The sequence below is a fragment of the Notolepis coatsorum genome (genome assembly GCF_963971535.1).
Source record: "Notolepis coatsorum genome assembly, chromosome: 7".
NCBI classification, from domain to species: Eukaryota; Metazoa; Chordata; class Actinopteri; order Aulopiformes; family Paralepididae; genus Notolepis; species Notolepis coatsorum.
This window is the reverse complement of record NC_140171.1, coordinates 129,692,681-129,715,297: the sequence shown is the minus strand read 5'-3', so window position 1 is coordinate 129,715,297 and position 22,617 is coordinate 129,692,681. Positions and strand designations below refer to the sequence as shown.

Genomic DNA, 22,617 nt, shown 5'->3' with positions numbered 1-22,617 from the left:
GTAGAGCTACATTTCTTCATCAGAGGAAATGGGAGTGCTGCAAATACCGAGGAGGTCAGCAGGTTCCCTCCGTGTCTAGACACACACTCTCTCCCCAACAGGCTTACGGAATAGCGGCTGCGTTGTTCATAAACACACTTGTTCTTTCTCCAGCTGTAGCTAAAGCGATAACCAACTAGAGGGTTTTCAGTCCACAGGGCCTTGGCTTCAAACAGCCCCCTGCATTAGCATCCAACACATTGTAATTGTCACCAGGGGGTATTGTTGGGCTAATATTGTATTATTAGCCGTGCCGCTGGCTGGAAGGAGGCGTGCTGTGTTCTGAATAATATGGTATTGGGTCTTTCTTGAACTGGGATTTCTAATGCAAATGTGGACTAAGGGAGGGGGCAAACGATGGACTTTTTTTATTTTCTTTTATATTTCATAAAAAATGCATCGGGCCTTTCTTTTTTCTTGATCGGGCACACCCGTACTGCCGCTTGTCTTGTTGGAGGCGGGGATGATTTTATTAAGTCATAAGAGTATAAAAGCCTAGGCCCTGGTTTTCTAATGGTTCAGTCATAGCTATAACGAAGCTGGATTATGTTGTTTTCTGAGTAATGTCATGTAACACCGTCTCAACGAGGGTAAATATACAGTACCAGTCAAAAGTTTGGACACCCTTTCTCATTGAACTGAATGAGACGTTTGACTCCTACAGTATTTTGTGACCCGATTTTTGGATGGCGACGTCGGTGTAATGCTTTCTAGTAGCTTTACCAGGTCTCAGACTCTCCTCATTGCCTCACTGAGGTCTGTGTAATGCTTTCTAGTAGCTGCACCATGTCTCTCCTCATTGCTTCACTGAAATATAGTCAAACATGTGTTTGGGTATGGAGAGGGTTTCAAGTCCTTTTTCTCTCCAGAGTAGGGATGCACTGAGCTATCAAGATATGCTTTCCTCCAATTAGAGAGATATAACTAAATGATTAGATGCATTATATAAATTATTCTGTGTCGGAAGCGGAAATTATCTGGTAATACCTTGTTTTTGTTTTAGCCTGTTATGTGGATTTCCCTTTTTCCAGAGAGACTGAGGCAACTGGTTGTTGGGTGATGATGCCTGTATAGGCTCATCTCGTGAGGAATGTGATTCATGTTGTACGCTGGTTAATCCCCTGGCATTAGTAGCCAGACTGGCAGAGCTGCTGCTGCTGCATCATCCACCTCCCAGTGCCAACCAACTTGGCTCTCTTCCCCGCACGGAGCAGTGCGTCTCCTCTACAGTTGTGTAGGTAGGGTGGGGCTGCCTACCACCCTTTCCGCCTTGCCAAGAAATAATTCTGGGTGAAGTACTGGTAGGGCCACTTTCCTGCAAAGGCTGTACCATATGGTGAAAAATGATATCACAATGTTTTTCTTACTTTTGAAAAAAAATTATTACATAGAATATAAAACAAAACATGATGGCACAAATACAGTAATAATAAACAAACCAACACCAGACAATAATAACGATAATAACAGTAGAATAATAAATACAGAACCTAAACATTTAAACAAATTATCACAAACACCACAAAAGACGTTGGACATTTCCCACCCCAGGACCCCCCAGGACCAACACCCTAACCCTGCTCCGCTCCTAGATAGTGGCCTTTACTTTATCGGCCGTTGCGACCCACGGCTCAATGCTGGCCTATCCCACCCCAGAGAGATTTCCATATAGATAACATCCAGTAGAGTGTCGGAGACCAATTAGTCATTGTGAGTTTCTCAGTTTCCTTCCACCTCATAGCTATCAGCTTCTTGGCTGCAGTAACGCCCGCCAGAATGATTATTTTTTTGTTGTATACAATATTTGTTTTATGATGGAATACTTTGAATTGGTGCCGGGTCTTTCAACTTGATACCGACTGCGGACGCTTGCCAATTTCCTAATGGCTCCAAGCCCTTCCCCTCCATCAATAGATTGATGTCTGATATTGGGCTTGACTTGTGTTAACCCTCCCCCAGAGCTCTGAGCAAATCAAATCAAATCAAATTTATTTGTAAGGCCCGACAACACACGTTAATGCCCCCATGGGCCGTACACGTCTTCTTTAAACAAGTCAAGAAGAAACATAACTAAGTCAAGAACAGAACAAGAACACCATAAGGTCCAACAAATTTAAAATAAATGAAAGAATGCAAGCACTCCCAGACATACCCCACGCGAAGGTAAGGAAAAACTCACTAAAACCTAGCAATAGGGAAAAATGCTCCACAGGCAGTGTGGAGGAGAGAAACCTTAGAAGGGCCATTCAAGGGGGGATCTCCCTTCTTAGATGTCGGTGATAGTAGTGTTGCAGACTAACAGTTGGTAAGCATGCACTCAAGTGTGTAGTGAAACACAGATGAGTGCATGCAATAGCAACTGAACATTTTGAAAGATTAAAGATGGAGCTGATAGCAACTGAACATTTTGAAAGATTAAAGATAGAGCTGATAGCTAATCTATTTGAGGCACAGGGGCGGCGCAAAGAGGGTCGCGTCCTCCCCGTCTTAATCACAGGACATTCAACACACCGGTCATTGCTCCGAGACAGCCGGAGACAGGGAGATAGGGGGCGGCGCAGAGAGGGTCGCAACCTCCCCAACATCATCGCGGGACGTCCAGCACTCCGGTCACCACTACGAGACCGCCGGAGACAGGGAGACAGGAGGGCACGCAGAGAGGGTCGCATCCTCCCGGCCTTCATCACGGGACATCCGACACTCCGGTCAGCACTCCAGGACAGCAACTCACAGGGAGACGGGATAGGCGTTAGACAGCTTGCGTGATTGTAGTGGGCGGACATAGCAATAGATACAAGTGGTAAGCATATATTATGTGAATAGAGTAGATATATGAAGTAAGCATATTATGTGAATAGAATAGAAGTACTTAACCCAGCAATGAAACCGCGTCGACGGACCAGTTGACAAGACCACAGACAGACGACGGTAAGTAGCTGATCCATGGCCTCGGTGGTGCATGTAGAGCAGTCACTGCAATCTTGGCCAAGACCCCGAGACATCCATCACCTTAGTCAGCACTAGGAGACAGGCACTCACAGAGTTTGGGGAGGGGGGGGAGGGAGGAGTTAGAGAGTTCCCATGTTTGTGGTGCTGCAAAAAAGCAGACATGGGGGAAAATAGACATCCTAACTAAACTAGACAGATTAATCTAAAGGTCAGTCCCCGACCAGGTGAGATCAGGGTAGGTTGAAGGAGAGAGAGAAAAGATGGGTCTTAAGCAGGGATTTAAAAGCTTCGACAGAGCAGGCGCCCCTGATGACGGCAGATAATTTGTTCCACAGGTAGGGAGCGAGGTAGACAAAGGCTCTGTGGCTGGCGGATTTCTTTTTAACCCTAGGAATCGATAGAAGCCCCGCATTTTGTGAGCGCAGAGCACTATCCAACTGTTCTATACTAGATCCTATACGTCTTTTTAAACCATTCAAACGGTTTATCTATAACTTGGTTTTAAAACGTTCTCTCTGAAACCATGTTCTTGGCATTTATAAACCCAAACTGATTTTAAAGTCTATTTTTCATCTTACAAAAAATTACCCTTTTTTTTTTCCTTTTACAAGGGACGAGACGACTCAAGACTTTGGCAACATAAAAACTATTTGACATGATTTTTTTTTAAGGATACATTTTAATCTTCACGCTGACCTACATTAGGATCGCTTCCAGATTTATTTTGAAAAAAAGCCACGATGGAGGGTTCATGCTCCCCTCTCTAGCCTCTCCTCTACGTGCTGGAGATTTGTTACCACAGTGATATAAGGAGGGGAAGAAAGAGACAGAGAGACTGCATGACACTAGAGAAAAGAGGAGGGGAAAGCCCCAGAGAGAACCGTTGAAGGCCGTTTGTTTCTCGTCCCTGGTTGAACTACAGGTCAGGACTCCGTTATTAGTAGTAAGAGATTAGGGGGAAGGGGGAAGGGAGTGGTTTAATGGAGGGGGAAGGGGTGTGTGTACAGTGTACTCTTAACATTATCATGACTAAACCCGCCAAACTGGTTTAATCTGGATGCTGAACAAGTAGTCAGTTTGCTCATTTACCTTTTTTTTTTATTAACAAATTCTTCAATAGAGATTGACATGTGGTTGTGTTAGCAGCAGATATTATGTGGCTACACAATGGCTTCCCTTGGAGAGATTTCCCCACATTTATGGCCATTTGAGTGGGGAAAGTGGCAACTTATGGGGAGCTGGAAGAGAGCTGTGCTGTGCTGTGCAGTGCTGTGGTATTCCATGTTAATATGTAACTAGTGACCAGTGACCACTTTGACCTCTAGACAAGGCTGTGTTGGGCTTAGCACTAAGAGCATTGTTACACTGTCATTAGGGCTGGGTTCTGTTAGCGGGATTAGTTTTGGAACCGGTTACAAGTTAGTAAAATATCCAGATTTATTAAGCTTTTCGGTTTAACATATTTGTTCTCTTATCGATCGCCTATAACTACCCTCAACCCCAGCCCTTTAATATTAATTTAATTATTAATGATGAGAAGTTACTTATAATGCTGAAAAATATGTTTTACTGCAATGAAAAATACACATTATATAAAAGAAAATGTCTTTTCCTCAAACATAATTACCTAAAAAGATTTGATTTAGCTTTGAAAGGATTCTGTAGCAGATTAAATACTGGATTTGGAACATATAAATACTTTCAAACCTTAACTAACATACAATGGAACAAAGATTTTCTCAGTTATCAAAGGATGCCAATGAAATCGGAGTAAAGTGATTAGAATGGATGGAAACTCTACTGAACGGGATCATGAGACCATAACCTCCTGAAACGCAGAACTGGTCCCAGTTCGGCTCTTTTACTCTTGCGTGGCTTGATAATAGCAGTCTTACATTGCAGCTCCATTTCCGTGGAAAGTTTGGCTCAGTGGAAGTCGACATTTTTATAGTATGACTTCAGTCATCTGGCTTCAGAGTTTGAAAGTCATGCATCACTTTTCCTACTTGTCTGTGTTTTAGACGCTGAGAGCACCCTCCTCCTCCTCCTCCTCCATCCTACCCCACCTCCTCCTCCATCCTACCCTACCCCACCCTCTTCCTCCATCCTACCCCACCCTCCTCCTCCATCCTACCCCACCCCCTCCTCCATCCTACCCCATCCTCCTCCATCCTACCCCACCCTCCTCCTCCATCCTACCCCATCCTCCTCCATCCTACCCCACCCTCCTCCTCCATCCTACCCCATCCTCCTCCTCCATCCTACCCCACCCTCCTCCTCCATCCTACCCCACCCCCTCCTCCATCCTACCCCATCCTCCTCCTCCATCCTACCCCACCCTCCTCCTCCATCCTACCCCATCCTCCTCCATCCTACCCCACCCTCCTCCTCCATCCTACCCCACCCTCTCCATCCTACCCCAGTACCACCCTCCTCCTCCATCCTACCCCACCCTCCTCCTCCATCCTACCCCACCCTCCTCCTCCATCCTACCCCACCCTCCTCCTCCATCCTACCCCATCCTCCTCCATCCTACCCTACCCCCCTCCATCCTACCCCACCCTCCTCCATCCTACCCCACCCTCCTCCATCCTACCCCACCCTCTCCTCCATCCTACCCCACCCTCCTCCTCCATCCTACCCCACCCTCCTAAATAAATAATAATAATGGATTGGATTTATATAGCGCTCTTCATGACACCCAGAGCGCTTCACAGTCCATTACTCGTTCATACACAGTCATACCGGTGGTGGTAAGCTACAATTGCAGCCAGAGCTGCCCTGACTCCCCTGAGGCAGACTTACGGAAGCGTGGCGAATAATCATCGCCTACGGCCCCTCCGACCACCACCAACATTCATTCACATGCATACACATTCATACGAGGCAAGTAGGTTAAGTGTCTACCCCACCCTCCTCCATCCTACCCCACCCTCCTCCATCCTACCCCACCCTCCTCCTCTATCCTACCCCACCCTCCTCTATCCTACCCCACCCTCCTCCATCCTACCCCACCCTCCTCCTCCATCCTACCCCACCCTCCTCCATCCTACCCCACCCTCCTCCTCCATCCTACCTCACCCTCCTCCTCCATCCTACCCCACCCTCCTCCTCCATCCTACCCCACCCTCCTCCATCCTACCCCACCCTCCTCCATCCTACTCCACCCTCCTCCTCCTCCATCCTACCCCACCCTCCTCCTCCATCCTACCCCACCCTCCTCCTCCATTCTACCCCACCCTCCTCCATCCTACCCCACCCTCCTCCTCCATCCTACCCCACCCCCCCCTCCATCCTACCGCACCCTCCTCCATCCTACCGCACCCTCCTCCATCCTACCCCACCCTCCTCCTCCATCCTACCCCACCCTCCTCCATCCTACCCCATCCTCCTCCTCCATCCTACCCCATCCTACCCCATCCTCCCTCATCCTCTGTCTCCATCCTACCCCATCCTTCTTCTCCATCCTACCCCATCCTCCTTCTCCATCCTACCCCATCCTCCTCCTCCATCCTACCCCATCCTCTGTCTCCATCCTACCCCATCCTCCTTCTCCATCCTTGAATACCATTTTGCTCTCCATTAGGGATGCCCCGATCGATCGGCCACCGATCGTTATCGGCCGATAATCAGTATAAATATGTGATCGGTGATAATGCTTTATTTTCGCCGATCGTCAAAACCGATCTCACTTGCTGTCGCTGAGTTCTGTCTCAGACACCGGGTGGTGCGGCGTCTGCTCATCCCTCCAGCCCCTCCCACACGCATGTAAACACGGGTCTAGTGGGACGGGACACGGGAGGACGGCGTCTCCCTGAGCTAACGTTAGCTTAGCTACCGTTACAAAATGACCCAGTCAACTATTCACTTTTAGTTTAATACATGAGGCATTGTCTAACCGAACGGTATCTAGCCGGCCAGCTACCGATAGCTCCTGACATCAACAAACGCTCCAGCAAGTCTAGTAGAGACGTGTATGATACCTCAGCTAGCTCACGTTAGCGCAAGTTAGTTCACTGTTCAAAACGAAATGTCCCATTTAACTAAATAATTCACTGAGGCGTTGTATTAACGTTATATATCCGGCTAGCAGTAGCTACAGATAGCTCCTGATATCAATGTCTTATAACACTGATTTGATGCGTATTCGAGCTGAGTGCTTGCTAAGCACAGTAACGTTATACCAATAGGGTCCAGCTGCAGCGCAGGAAAATCCTGGCCGTAACTCGAGGCTACTCGAGTATAGGTGCAGCTCCGGAGAATCCTGGCCGTAGCTGGAGGCTACTAGAGTACACACAGACAGTGGAGCTTGTTGCGTGGTGGCGTTGTCTCGCAGATAATACAAGTACAAGTCTAATTATATAATATATATATTTTATTAAAAAAATTATAATAAATTATATAAAATAAATTTACATTTTTTTTAATCAAAAATGATCGGTATCGGCCGATATGGCTCACGACGATCGGTGATCGGTATCGGTGGCAAAAAACGTGATCGGGGCATCCCTACTCTCCATCCTTCATTGGTCAAGCTTGTTTGATGGGCTGCACAAAGCCTGCACTGGCTGCACCTTTTGTGCAGCAGTAGTACTGTAAGCAAGAGATGGTAGTGGGTTGAATAGGACGATTCTAAGGAGATGGTGGTGGGTGGAATGGGGTGAAGATTCTGAGGGGAGATGGTGGTGGGTGGAATGGGGTGAAGATTCTGAGGAGAGATGGTGGAATGGGGGGGGGAGATTCTGAGGGGAGAAAGAAGTTACTGGCAAAGGGGGAGGAGGGGGGAGCGGGATAGGGATTTAGAGGAAAAAACGACAGCTGAAGCCACAAGCCACAATGGATTGGAGGGGGAGGCCCACCAGCTACTGTAGAGTTTGAGGGCCTTTGCAGAGGTTAATGAGTCCAAGTCTTATAGAAGCCACGACTCATTCAGACCCCCCCCCCCATTTCTATTCTTCTACACAAGTGTTCCCTAGTCAGGCCACACGATTTCTTTGGTCTCTTATTAGTTTCCACTAGTATTGTCCATTGAGTTCTCGGAACATAAATCTCCCATTTAGTAATGCCATCATCATAATCATGATTATTACCATAGTCATCTGGACGACACAATGGGCCCATGTGGTGCTGGTTTTCCCGTCTCCTCCCCTCTGATTCTCTTCCTCTGTGGGTTATGATGTGTCATGTCAGGATATTTTACAGCTTCCAAAACCACAGCTTTCCTGCTCTCTATCTGACGAATGCAGTACATGCAGTAGGGTTGTCATTCACGTACCTCTTGTTGTGGTGCCGTTTGTCATTTCCGTAACATGTGTCGGTGACTTTAGTCTGTGGCGCCTAAGGGATCATGGTGGTCTTGTTGTTCTAGTTCTACTCTTAATTATTGTACCAGAGACTGCAGAATACTGTTGGTGGAGCAACAGATCTGTTGGCGTCTCTCTTTCTGCTCGCTCCTTGTTTTTTCGGATTCCCCCAAATTCCTTTGAGGCCCCTTGCCATACATGGTGTTTCCTTTGGCCTATAATGTTTGTCATATTACTACTGAGTATAATGTGATGTCTGGCTGCTACAGCTGCAAATATTTCTCTGGTTAAGGGAGTATACAGTATGTGATAACTGATAAGTTTAGTTTTGGAACATATGGAACATTGGTAATAACTTGTATATCAATCTTTTTTTTTGATCCACTTTTTCTCCCATTTTCTATATTTTCTCCCATCCCAATTTCGTATCATCCAATTCAACCCTCCCCTGTCACGGACGCCGTTTCTTGCCTCCCACAAGCCAGCTGCAATGTGGACTAAGTCATACATAGCACAAGTCCCCTCCGGTACTTGAGGTAACAGCAGTCGCATCTTTTCACCTGCGCAGCTCGATCTCTCAGTGGCGAGGAGTAACGCGTGGGAGGCTCACGCTGCCCCCGACACTTCCTGATTCTACTGCGCAGGCGCACCAACCGACCTGTAGGAGTCGCTGTCCACAACGCCCGATCCCCACCCATCAGTTTCCCACCCCCTAATACTGCCAATGTGTATTAGTACGGACGACCAGCTAAACTGAAAGCAAATGTGGAGCGCTGGGCTCGAACAGGCGAGCCCAGCGTCTCCAGCATTTTGTGGCGAGCGCCTTGCCCACTACGCCACATAGCCGCCCAACTTGTATATCAATCTTCTGTTTTTCTTTTACAGGTCATTAAGGTGTGCGATTTGTCCCAGGTTCATTGTGTCCTGGGGAGCAACAGCGACGACAACACAACAACGCAGACGGCCTCACTTCAGAGGATGAAACCGGATGGGGTGACCATGGAAAACATTGAACCCACAGAAGCCATGGTGGAAGCGGAGCCCTCCTTGGCCCAGGCAGCGGCTACGCAGGAGGAAGTGACGCAACAAGCCCCATCGCAACCAGAGGTGATGGCAAATGCACAAGAACTTGGGAATTCCACAGCACCCCCTGCCCCCCAGGAGGGTAACGGCAGTCCAGCAGCAGCAGCAGCAGCAGACTCCAAAGCCAAGCCCAAAGGTAATCCGTCTAAAGTACAGCTCGCGGGGGCTTCCAAACCCAACTTGCGACCGGGCACTTCCACGAGCCGCACACAGAATGGAGTCAAACACTCAACCAATGACCCGACCAAGAAAACGGCGGTACAGAAAACATCGACTACAGCAGGATCGGCGTCGGGGGCCGTACCTAAAAGGCTGCCGGGCGCAGCAGCCTTTTCCTCAGTCAGGACCTCAACCAAGGTGGCTGAGAAGAAGCCTCTGGGACCGGCAAGGACGACGTCTACTGCTGCTGCCACCTCAATAACCATAACCCATGGTACCAGACCGGCAACGGGGAGTGGTACCCTGCCCAAGAGGCCGCCGGCTGGCCCGGTTAACGGAGCCAGACCCAAATTGACAGGTGAGTCTATTGATGGGGTATCAACTAGGACTTGAGTAATATTATTTGTAGGGCTGCAACTAATGATTATTTTAATCGATTTCATCCGACGATTATTTGATTGATTAGTCGACTAACCCTTTCACTGCCACACGACAGAAGGTTAACCCTTTACTATCACACTACCGACGGTCGCCGGCTGTTGTGTGGCAGTGAAAGGGTTAACCTTCTGTGAGTTGTTGCAGTGAAAGTGTTAACCGTTTGGTAGTGCAGCGGTGAAAGGGTTAATCTAAACTATTCATTTACCAGAATTGACCAACAATAGATTCAATTTGCAATTTAATATTTCTAAATGTTTTACTAGTATCCGCGGGTCACATGGGTAGTTGCCTCTTTGACACCACCTACTGAATACCCAGAGTAGGAGATGAGCCATGACGTTTATTTGTCTATAAATGCTGTGTAGTGTGGATGCCTACTGTACGTGAGTAACTACATGCCATATAACACCCGCCTGTTACTATGACATTGTTTATCATTACATACAATGTATCCATGCCTGTAGCTAAATGCAGAAAAACTGAACAAAATTTACTTTTTAGCTTTAGATACAAAAAAAATAAACTACCAGCCAGAGATATTTACCGGCCAAAAATTATGTATTGTGTGTTATCTCTCCACGCTATGGTAGTGCTTGTGCCAGCACAGGAGATACGATTCATTAACAAAAATATATGTATAGTATAGGCCTATATACTGTACATATTTAAATCAATATCTTCCTTTTGAATAAAATAGGCTCATGAATCAGGATTGTTAAAGCTAATTGGCCTAATCCATCTAAAAAGAGTAGCCTATAGTAAATGTCCTCACTATTGGAACTCCACGAAACCTAAACTGATTTATCCTGTGCCTGTGAGCGTTTCCAGGGTTATTTAGCTTAGTTAGCGTTAGCAGCTAACGTTGGGTAAGATTTTTACCGTGACGTGGGCATACAGGAATGACGAGGATGCAACGCATGTTAGACGCATTGGACCCGTTGCTCGCAGAGTTTTCACTGCATATAGAAACGGTGCGACTGGCGAAAGGAGTCACAGGGCTGTCGAACGCAGGGCTGAAGAGCTTATAAAATTTACGGTGGGGGTATCTGGCTCAGCCCCTCCCTTGCAGCTGGATTTGACGTCAAACATGGAGGTTATCAAATGCGAGCAAAACGCGCACTGTCGAGTCCTGGCTCTAGGGAGAATCACGAATAGTGGTTTAAGAGAAGTAGTTTATATTTTGAACGTGATCCATTGCGCACTAGTTAGATTGCACGTTGCGCATGTAATGACTTTGAACGTCTGCCATTTCCACCGCAAAAGGAACATACAAGCAACGATACGATGGATCGATCATGAATATGCAAATATACACCTCTCTGCAGCACCGCACCTCTCCAGCGCACCTCTCTGACATCCTCTCCTTCCCCCACCCTCCATCCAGTTAGGCCTAACAAAATAAATTGTTTGGTTCCTGTTGGTTGTCAGTTAAGGCCATGGGTAGGTAGGGAATTTATTTAAAAAAAAAAATCCCACCGTGACTATAGATAGGGAATTTCTTTATTTAATTAAAATTCACGACAACATGGATGCATGTTTAATATCCATAATACTAAAGGTTAAAATACAAAGACACTGTACTACAAAAGTACAATGTACAAAGGTAGTAGTATTAAAAATGCCACCCCTAAATACTACTCACTAAATATCCTGACGTCGGAGAGCTGTGCAAATATTGTGAAATACTTGCTTTTTATATACTCATTATTGACATGGACTGCACTTTTTGACTAAGATTTAACTAAACTGTATTGTTAAAAAAAATATGTTTTTTTTACGTATAAAATAAATTTGGGTTGCACCTAAATCGGCAGGGTCGGTCGGCAACCGGAACCAAACCATTTATTTTGCATGGCCTTACTTTTTCCTCATACTCTCTCTTTCATTCCTCTAGCCCCAACCAGCAAAGTTGCCACATCGACTGCCCCAAAGCCCAGCACTTCTACCGCAGCCAAAACTGATAGGCCAGCCGTTTCCAGGACCACCAGGTAAGCCAGCCCCATCGCAGCCTGGAATTCCCAGCCCATTTTTTTACGAGGTGCTTAAAAAGTCTTTGAAATTCAAATCAACCATTCGCATTGAATGATCTAAAGTGTAACTAATTGTCTGAAATGGGTTTTAAGCCATAAATATTGGATACAAAAAATTCAAAAAAAAAGAAATAGGCATTTGTGGCGCAGTGGGCAAGGCGCTCGCCACTAACGCAGGAAATGCTGGGTTCGAGCCCAGCTCTCTGCGTTGCTAGAACTTGCTACCAGCTTGGCTGGTCGTTCATACTAACACAATTGGCAGTGTTAGGGGTGGGAAAGCTGGTGGGTGGGGATTGGACGTTGTGGACAGCGACTCCTACAGGTCGGTTGGTGCGCCTGTACAGCAGAATCGGGAAGTAACGGGGGCAGCGTGAGCCTCCCGCGCGTTACTCCTCGCCACAGAGATTGCGCTGTGCAGGTGAAAAGATGCGACGGCTGCCTCCTCGTGTACCGGAGGGGACACGTGATGCAAGGCTTGGTCCTCACTGCGGCCGACCAGTGGGAGGCATAGTCTAGCAAAGTTCGAGACAGGGGAGGGGAGAATTGGCGAGGCGAAATTGGGATGGGAGAAAAATAAGGAGAAAAAGTGAATAAAAAAAAACGGCATTTAAAAGTGAATTGTATCCTTTTAAATGCCCTTTTAAAATGAAAAATGGTGCTTGGGAAAGTACTTGAAAGTCATTGAATTTCATTTTGCAATGTCTGTGGGAACCCTGTATCTAATACAACAGACATCCTGCTACAATTTAGATGAGAAGGATGACTTTGTTTACGTTGGTGCCCTGAAAGGGAGCGGCAAAGAACGGCATCCATTGTGGTGTTCTGGCCGTTATATTGGGTTGGGTTTCACTCCCAGAGTGAGTAATGCTAGCAGAAATAACCTGAGACAGAAGGCCTTCACAGTGCCAGTGATATGGAAGAACCGAGGCTTTGTCCCATAAAAGGCCCCCTGGCCCAGGCTTGGACACCAGACCCCTCAGGGACCGGGAACTTCTGACCTGGGTTAAAGGAACACGCCAACATTGTGGGGAAATTCGCTAGATTACCTTGAAATTAGCTTTCGCCATCTTCTCCAAAGTGAGAAGCTACGCTAGGCTAACATGCATCCCGATAGCTTCCTACTGAACCCGCAGAGAGGATACTGGTATCCATCTTCTTGTCTCATTTTGTACTACCATGTACTCCTCCTACCATATATATGTCTTATGCACTCAATACTGCAGCACCCAAGTTTCAGGACCGTTTGATCATTGTTACTCAGCTGATAAGAGTTGTACCCTTCCTGCTGACTTGTCGTACAGAACTTGTAAGTCGCTTTGGATAGAAGCATCAGCTAAATGGATAGCTTTCTACTGAACCTGCAGACAGGATACTGGTATCCATCTTCACTGTTAGATGAACGTCAGCAACAAAAACTTGCGTTGAATAACTTCAACAAATCTTCGCCAACCGGCTAAATCAATCATGCAAAACTTTTTACAGTTTATTCCACTCTGCTTTAAGCAAAGGCAGCTTCTCCATCTCCGACATGCACTCTCTCAGCGGTCTAGCTTGTTGCTTTGATGGAAACGCTACGTGACGGCACGCTTGTGTGTGTGCGCGCACGACTCGAAAATTAAGCGAGACAAATGAAAGGACAAATGAAATTAAGCGAGACAAATGAAATCTGCCCGAGCCCGGCCCTAATCTGTCCATGGTGTTGGTCTCCGTCGGGCCCCCTAGGGCTTGCAGACCTCTAATGTAAAGGCTGTTCATCATAGATTTTTGATCAGACCAGAACCCTCTAGATCTAATACATATTCACCGAAGGCCAAATGGTATGTACGTTTTTTATTTATTTTTTTGATCATAGGCCATTATTTGTTTTATTCATTGCATCTTTACTCTAAATTAGCAAGGGTGCTAGTTGTTTAGATCAGTAATCTGAATACACTCCTGCAACTGATGAAGGTACTACTGGAGTCCTGATTAGATTCCAGCCTCTCCCCTCTTCCTCCCTAATGCTCTTATTAGTTGAAGGAAAGCCTATCTGGCGCAGCACACCGTCCTAGTTCTTGGCCATAATTGAATGACGCGCACACGCACGCGGATACCATTTTTGTGGTAGGCGTCGCCTCATCCAGCGAGCTGGTGTTTTGACAGCTCTCAATGTGTTGGGTCTGGTTGAAGTGGTGATTTTCTCCCATTCCATCCAGTCGCACTTAGCATTTAACAGTGGGGCACCGCACCTCTTAGGCTTTTGGTAAGAGATGCTTTTCAGTCGGTCCTTTTTTCGTGCGCGTGTGTGGCCAAGCCATGTCCTCATCCTCTGAATTATGCACATGAGGCTCTTCAGGTCTAGGATTCCTATTACATCACATGTCCTCCTTGATTGATTGATTGATGCAGCTGTTTCCAGGAACATCACATCAAGACACTTGCCTTTTGTTATGGAGAGGTGGTGTGTGTGTGTGTGTGTGTGTGTGTGCTGATGAAGTGTGTGTTTGGTTTCAGAGAGCAATAGGAAAGACGATAGTGGAGGAGCAGTGCAGGTGTCTCTGCCTGTGGGACACGTGTGGTGGAGGGAGACCGGTGTTGTGCCACTGGTGTGTGTGATAGGGCTGGGCGATATAACGATGACGATAATTATCGTGATATATATATACTTTTTTTTCTCTTTTTTGACCTGCAACATGGCAGTTTTAAAACTTAAAGTAATGGCTTTGCTTGTCCAAATGACAATACTGACCAAATTGAGATTTATTTTTCTCGTCCATTTATTTTGTTTGCTTTCTAATTTAAAATACAGTTTGAAACCGTCTGTACACAGTAGGCTATGTATGTGTGCTAGCAGAGCTAGTCTCCAGTCGCGAGTCACGGTGCACATGTGTGGTGGTTTGTCCACCAAAAAAGCGCCAAAAGATAGAAAAGAAACTAGCAGAGCCAGAACTATTCAACTCCCCTGGAGCCACAGCCAGCAGAGAAGCCTGTTTACTTTTGCTTTCAAACCGGCTGCAGCCTGAGAACTGGAGTGTGAGGGGCTGTAACACTAAAGATGGCGGCAACAACAAAGAATTGCTGCAAAATAAACATCTGTTGTTTTAAAAAAAAACAAAAAAAATTATAATCTTTTCCCCTTTTTTTATACTTATAACAATATCGATAATATAGAATATCGAGTGATATGTTATTGTGATATCATTTTTGGCCATATCGCCCAGCCCTAGTGTGTGATGGCAGTGGTGTGTGTTCCTGTGGGACACGTGTGGTGGAGGGAGAATGGTGTGTGTGTGTTCCTGTGGGACATGTGTGGTGGAGGCAGAATGGTGTGTGTGTTCCTGTGGGACATGTGTGGTGGAGGGAGAATGGTGTGTGTGTTCCTGTGGGACATGTGTGGTGGAGGGAGAATGGTGTGTGTGTGTTCCTGTGGGACATGTGTGGTGGAGGGAGGATGGTGTGTGTGATGGCAATGGTGTGTGTGTGTTTGGTGGAGGGAGAATAGTGTTGTGCTACCGGTGTGTGATGGCAGTGGTTTCAAGATTCAAGAGGTTTATTTATCACATACATACCAGGGCATACAGTGAAATGCGGTTGGCCATGCCCACTTCGATTGTGCAAGAATACAATAGCAAATAGTAAATAAAATAAGTAGAATAGACATGATAAAATAGACATGTTAATAGATCCTGAGATAATTGCAATACGATGTTGAGCTACGACTTAAAGGCACTGGATCTTATGTACACTACTATACAGTTTTACTTCTATGTCCCTATGCTATACTTGTGATGTTCTTCATGTCTGGTCATTATTAGCATGGTGTTATTCACTGTCAAAGATGCAAAGAAAAATCATAATTCATATTCTTGTTTCATCACAATTTAAGCAAGTCTAGTAATAGACACAATATTTCTGAGACTGGGAATACATTCACTGATGTCCATAGATGTCCCTAGATACCAAGAATATGCAAATGGCACTTGTAGAATTGGAGCAATATCCCATTTACTTAGGCATGTATTTTAGGCGGATTTTCAGAAAATAAGCTCCGGGCTTAAGAGGTTAAAGTGACCTATGGTGCGTTTGTGTGTGAGCGAGTGCAGAATGTTTGTGTGGAGAGATCAGTGTTCTGATGGCCTGGGGGTAGAAGCTGAGCCTTAGTCTCTCTGTTCTTGCTGCGTATATGCGGAGGCGCTTGCCTGACCGCAGCAAATCAAATAAAATAAAATCAAATTTATTTATAAGGCCCGACAACACACGTTAATGTCCCCATGGGCCGTACAGGTCTTCTTTAAACGAGTCAAGAAGAAAACATAACAAGTCAAGAACAGAACAAGAACACCATAAGGTCCAAACATTTTTAGATGAATGCAAAAAAAATAAAAAATTAAAGAATGCAAGCACTCCCAGACATACCCCACGCGAAGGTAAGGAAAAACTCACTAAAACCTAACAATAGGGAAAAAAGCTCCACAGGCAGTGTGGAGGAGAGAAACCTTAGAAGGGCCATTCAAGGGGGGGATCTCCCTTCTTAGATGTTGGTGATAGTAGTGTTGCAGACGGACAGTTGGTAAGCATGCACTCATGTGTGGAGTGAAACACAGATGAGTGCATGCAATAGCAACTGAACATTTTGAAAGATTAAAGATAAAGCTAATAGCGATAGCAACTGAACATTTTGAAAGATTAAAGATAGCGGATCTATTTGAGGCACAGGGGCGGCGCAAAGAGGGTCACGTCCTCCCCGTCTTAGTCACGGGACATTCAACACTCCGGTCATTGCTCAGGGACAGCCGGAGACAGGGAGATAGGGGGCGGCGCAGAGAGGGTCGCGAACTCCCCGACATCATCGCGGGACATCCGGAGACAGGGGGGCATGCAGAGGGGGTCGCAACCTCCCGGCCTTCATCACGGGATGTCCGACACTCCGGTCAGCACTCCAGGACAGCAAGTCATAGGAGGACAGGGAGACGGGACAGGCGTTAGACAGCTCATGTGATTGTAGTGGGCGGACATAGCAATAGATACAAGTGGTAAGCATATATGTGAATGGAGTAGATATATGAAGTAAGCATATTATGTGAATAGAAGTACTTAACCCAGCAATGAAACCGCGTTGACTGTTAATCTGTTAACAGTCTGTTAATACTGTTAATCAGTTGACAGGACCACGGACAGACGACGGTAAATAACTGAGCAGCTTGAACAGGCTGTTGTTGGGGTGGTGACTGGTGAGGGTCTTTCATTATTCTGCAGGCTCTGGATTTGCACCTCCTCTTGTATAAGTCCTGCAGGGGTGGTAGTGCAATACCCATAGTACGCATGGTGTGTGTGTGTTCCTGTGGGACATGTGTGGTGGAGGGAGAACGGTGTTGTGCCACCGGTGTGTTATGGCAGTGGTGTGTGTGTGTTTCTGCTTGTGCCTCTGTTTAACGACGGAAGCAGTGGTGTGCATTTCACTGAGACCAGAGGAGCAGCAGGCAGGACAAGCACACATTCAGAAAACGTAAATAAAGTACTAATTGACCACAGGAAAAAAGGTACATAATGTACATTATGTTATAGCCATGAGTAATATATTTACCTCTTGTATAAGTACTATATTTGCATTTCGTATAGGCAAAAGTCAAAGAACGGCGTGACTGGGAGTCGAACAAACGATTGTGGTCGCGGGCCAGTGCTCTCACCACTAGACTAAGCCACCCTGATACAAACACTATATACTATGATTGTTCGTTTGAATGTTTTTAACAGTTACTTATGGTTAAGATATACAGTTAGGGTTAGATGGTTATGGTTAGTTTAAGGTAACAAGTGTGGTTAGGGTTTGGGGCGAGGGCCGCGAGGCTATTGAAAAAGTGTGTAAAACTAAGCCCTGGGTTTGTTCCCCAGCAGGGGAGCTCAAAAATTTTCTGAAAACGTTAAGTGTAACATTTTTGAATATGTGCTCATTTGTAATGAGTACATTTTTATTTATTTTTTATCTTTTTCCCCCTCCATTTTCCTCCGATTTTTCTCCCATCCCAATGTTAGTCGTATGCCAATTCCCAATCCCTTCCTGGTCGCTGCGCACTTACCCCCCACAGTCAGATCATCTGGGAGAGTGGAGGCTATCACGTGCTTCCTCCGACACACGTCCAGCCAATCAACTGCTTCTTTTCACCTGGCAGCGCGGATCCTCCCTGAGAGGGCGTAGCGTGTGGAAGGATCACACTATCCCACTCAGGTCCTATCCGCGCTTAGCAGGCGCCCCGACCGAACTGTAGGAGTCGCTGTTTACAACGACCCGGACCCACCCCGCCAGCTTCTCCCACCCTCTAATACAGCCGACGGCCAGCCAAGCTGGTGACAACCCCGGAGCTGTGAGCTGGATTCGAACAGGCGAATCCAGCTCACAGCTTCGGGGTTGGTGACGAACGCAATCTCCGCTACGCCACCTAACCGCCCTTATAATAAGTACATTTTTGTAAATACGTCAATATATTACTTGGGGCTATAACATAACGTACAATATGTACCTTTTTCCTGTGGTCGATTAGTGCTGTATTTATGTATTTTACGTGAGATCTGGCTGCATGCATACACACACACAGACCTCAGCCGACCCCCTCAGCTCAGCTCTTGAACGTTGCTCGACTATGCCCCCCACTTGTCGGTTGTAGGGAGGATAGAAGCCTTGCATCACGTGTCCCCTCCGGTACACGAGGAGTCAGCCTGTTGCATCTTTTCACCTGCCAGCGCGGACTCTCATTGGCGAGGTGTAACGCATGGGTGGCTCACACTACCCCCGCCACTTCCTGTCTCTGCTGTGCAGGCGTCCCCCAACCGACCTGTAGGAGTCGCTGTCCACAACGTCCAAATTACCACCCCTCGACTTACCCACTCGCTCTGCCAATTGAGCCAGTATGACGGCTGGCCCAAGCCGGAGGCAATGCTGACACCCGGATTCGAGACCGGAGTCTCTTGCATTGGTGACTAGCGCAATCTCCGCTGCGCCACCCAGCCGCCCCGGGTACCGTTCACATTTGAACCGGTACCAGTTTGTGGAATTCGGTATCGGTACCCATCCGGTTTAACTCTTTCTGTAATACCAATTCTTTTTTATTTTGGTTGTAAAAAAAATATATCTCAATTTCAACATTGTTATTTATTTAGAACATTTACTTATTTATTGTTGTAACACACCACACAAAATAAATCGCATGATCATGTATTATGTTTAAAGGGGAACTATTTTACTATTTCTTTCACTATTTGGGCACTTTTACACAATTCCTGTGAGTCTATGGAACACCTCTGTAATATATATATATTTTTTATTCATTGTTTTGTATTTCTAATCAAGTCCTCAAAAACAGCATTTTTCTACCTCAAGATCTCGAGCCGTTTTGAGCCTGGGATGCAGGTGCAGGTGCCACTGTGTGCAGCTCATCTTGTATCTCAACATTAACATGCAGCAGTGTCTTTATGACATCACAGATAGGCACATTTTCAGATGACTCAGTTCAGTGAGAGTGAATATTGTGAGAGGAGAATTGGAAGAATGCACCAATATGAGAATTTTGAGACATAGATCATATTAATATAAGTTCACATAGCTAGGAAACAATGCTAAACACTCAAAAAGGCCATTTATAAGATAGTTCCCCTTTAAAAAATAATTAAATATCAACATTATCTCGCCAGCCAAAAATATTACTCTTATACTAAACATGTATAGGTACAGAAAATTGGTACCGATTGATCTAGCGTGAATCTCTGTAGTACCGATGTAATTCGGTCGGTACCATTTAAAAGTACAGAGTTCAGCACTCAACCCTAGTGTCTGAGCAGGACGGCAGTGGGCTGTTGCAGCTCTCTTGCACCACTCTGATGCCCACCGAGACTCCCGCTCTCACTTTCTGACCAAGCTGATTTATAGTATCCGTTTGTAAAAGCGATAAGCCTACCGCTAGGCCAGCCTATTATAACACTGTTACTATCGAAAAACACTTTATGATCACTTGATGAAATGGCTTCATCTAGTATTAATGTTAATTGGCCTAATGGGGTAAATGAAAGCTTATTGTATCCAGGGTTCGCACAAGGTCCTTAAGTGCTTAACTCATTCAGCGCCAACCACGTAATATTACGTGTTTGCTCGCCAACGCTTGAGCGCCAAACACGTAATAATACGTTTTTAGATCCTTTGATCTTTTTCCTCTGATCCCCGTTCTAAATCATCATCCGGATCATTCTAGCTGTCCCTGGCTCGTTTGCCCACATTGGAATTGCAATTGTAAGGGCTCCTCCTCCTCCTTGAACAGAGATTCACAACGATCTCGGAGCGTATTTCCCATCGAAATGTGTATAGACATATACACTGGTAATCGCGATGGCGATGCGATCACTTGGAATTTTTCTTTTTGGAATACCTTCTGGCTAAGGTAAGGTATATTATGTCTATTTTACCAATCCTGAAACATGTTTTTCTAACTAACAGTTTTGTGTTTTACCGGATGTAAAACATGCTCGTCAAACACGATCAAAGTTTTGATGATTTTGTGTACATGGTATATATATACTAGGGATGCACGATATTGATTTTTTGACACAGATACCGATAACTTTATGCTCCTCAAGCCGAAAACCGATATCGATAACCGATATTTATTGTATTCAATTCTTTTTTTTTAATGTATATATTTCTTTTTTATCTTTTTTTTTTTTCCAACATGAAACAAAACATATCGCAATACAATAATAATAATACATAAAAAGACTTCCCAGGACAATAACTTAACACCAACTTAAATGTATATTCCTGTAGTTTTGACCTAACCAGACAACAGAAACAAAAGCCAAGACAACAGTTTTGACTGAAAGTGACTATATTTATTTTTCCAAATGAAAATTCACAATCCGTCAACAACTTATAATACATCCAACCTAAGACGCTCGAAGCTTTTTTTTCTTCTTTTTTCAAAGCTGTCCGCCTTGAAAGAAAGGCTTTGAGTGGACACATAGCCTAGCAGGTCGCCTGCGGCATCATCACCGCTGCGATGGTGTTGGAAGCCTACGAGAACGGCGCGAGCACGCTTGTACCTATTGACGAGTCGTTTGCTAAATTAAAGAAGTTTGACAGAAATGACCCAAGGGCTCAAGCCGCTAGCTTTTAAGCAGTCCTTGGTGGTGCAAATTAACCTGGCTACTACGGAGCAATAAGTGACTGCGTATTCAACCAAGGGTTGCATCATCCATGAAAGGGGCTAGCTTTGCTTAGCTCCCCGCGTCGTCGCAGGCTTTTAAGTTAACACACCATCGCAGCGGTGGTGATGCCGCAGGTGACCTGCTAGGTTGGATGTATCACAAGCCGCTGCACTTTTCCCTCCTCGTGGAACTTCTGCATTGCATTTATTACAAATAGCAAGCGAACTTTTCCCCTCTGAAACAATCCCCACTAGCTTCGCCATCTTTGTTTACATCCGCGCTGCTTTCAAGAAACGTACGTGGCTACGTCACAGCCAAGAAAGGGGGCGCTGGATTTGTGTAAAACGCCCTGTTCCTAAACCACACGCTACCAGTCGTACCACAGTACTGGCAAAACGGGAGGAGCCGACAGTCAAAACAAACGCACTTCATCCAAATTCACCCACACCGCATTTTTTTTTACCAAAAAATTTATTATATTATCGGAGCTATTAATAACGTTATCGGGTTTATCGGGATGACGTCATAATTGCTGATATCGGCCCGATAATTATCGTGCATCCCTAGTATATACCTTTTTTGATTTGGGGTTGTCTGTCAAATGAGCCACACCAATGTCTCCACAAACATCGTGAAACACAGCGGAAATGACCATTTTAAGCTGGCCTGAAGCGCCAGAGATCGGGACAGCGTATGGCGCTGATTGAGTTAGTGTTTGATTTTTGGAGAAAAAAGGTCTAGGCCTGGAATTCCGGCCCATTTTTTTTAACTAGGTGAAATTAAAATCAACCATTCGCATTGAAAGTTTTGTTCATCCATGATCAAATATAAAGTGTAACTAATTGTCGGAAATAGTTTTTTAAGCCATAAATATTGGATCAGATTATTTTTTTCCAAAAAAAAATTATGCATTTAAAAGTTAATTATCCCTTTTTTAAATGCCCTTTTTAAAATGGAAAATAGTGCTGGAAAAGTACTTGAAAGCCCTTGAATTTCATTTTGCAATGTCTGTCGGAACCCTGTGTATTGCATATCAATATAAAGGGTGAGTTGAGAATTTCGGACCCCTAGCCCCCTTTCCTACGCCTCGCTCGAATGATGTTGAAGGTTCGAGTCTATTCAAATCACGGATCAATGCTGTGCTTCATGCTGCATATCCAGCTCCTCCTTAGTTAGCCACAAAACTAATGTAAAGTCAATGGGGCCAAGATGTAAAGCACTTAATCAAAATTAAACCAACTTCTTGGCTTTGAGTGCACTGTGGAGTTGCACACCCCCACACACACACGGAGCTAGTAAACATGAATATCACGCCCTTAATGCATCTCATCGTCATTATGAAGGGATGATTGATCACCACTTGCCTACCAATGAAACTCATCTGAGTGACTGCTAGATGGCCCTGTCCTATTCATCATCGGTCATGGAGACGGAAGGAGAAAACGAAT

The 22,617-nt window shown here is 45.5% G+C and overlaps 1 protein-coding gene across 1 annotated transcript in view; it reads left to right on the top strand.

Annotated features, from left to right (window-relative positions):
* The window catches only part of prr36a (proline rich 36a), a gene marked incomplete at its 3' end in the record, with an annotated part of 66,053 nt that overhangs the window by 25,896 nt on the left and 17,540 nt on the right, over positions 1-22,617 (top strand). The window contains exons 2-3 of the mRNA XM_084318388.1: positions 9,177-9,891; positions 11,866-11,959. Coding sequence (XP_084174514.1) covers positions 9,270-9,891; positions 11,866-11,959 — 716 coding nt within the window. The 5' untranslated portion in view covers positions 9,177-9,269. The remainder of the gene's footprint in view (positions 1-9,176; positions 9,892-11,865; positions 11,960-22,617) is intronic.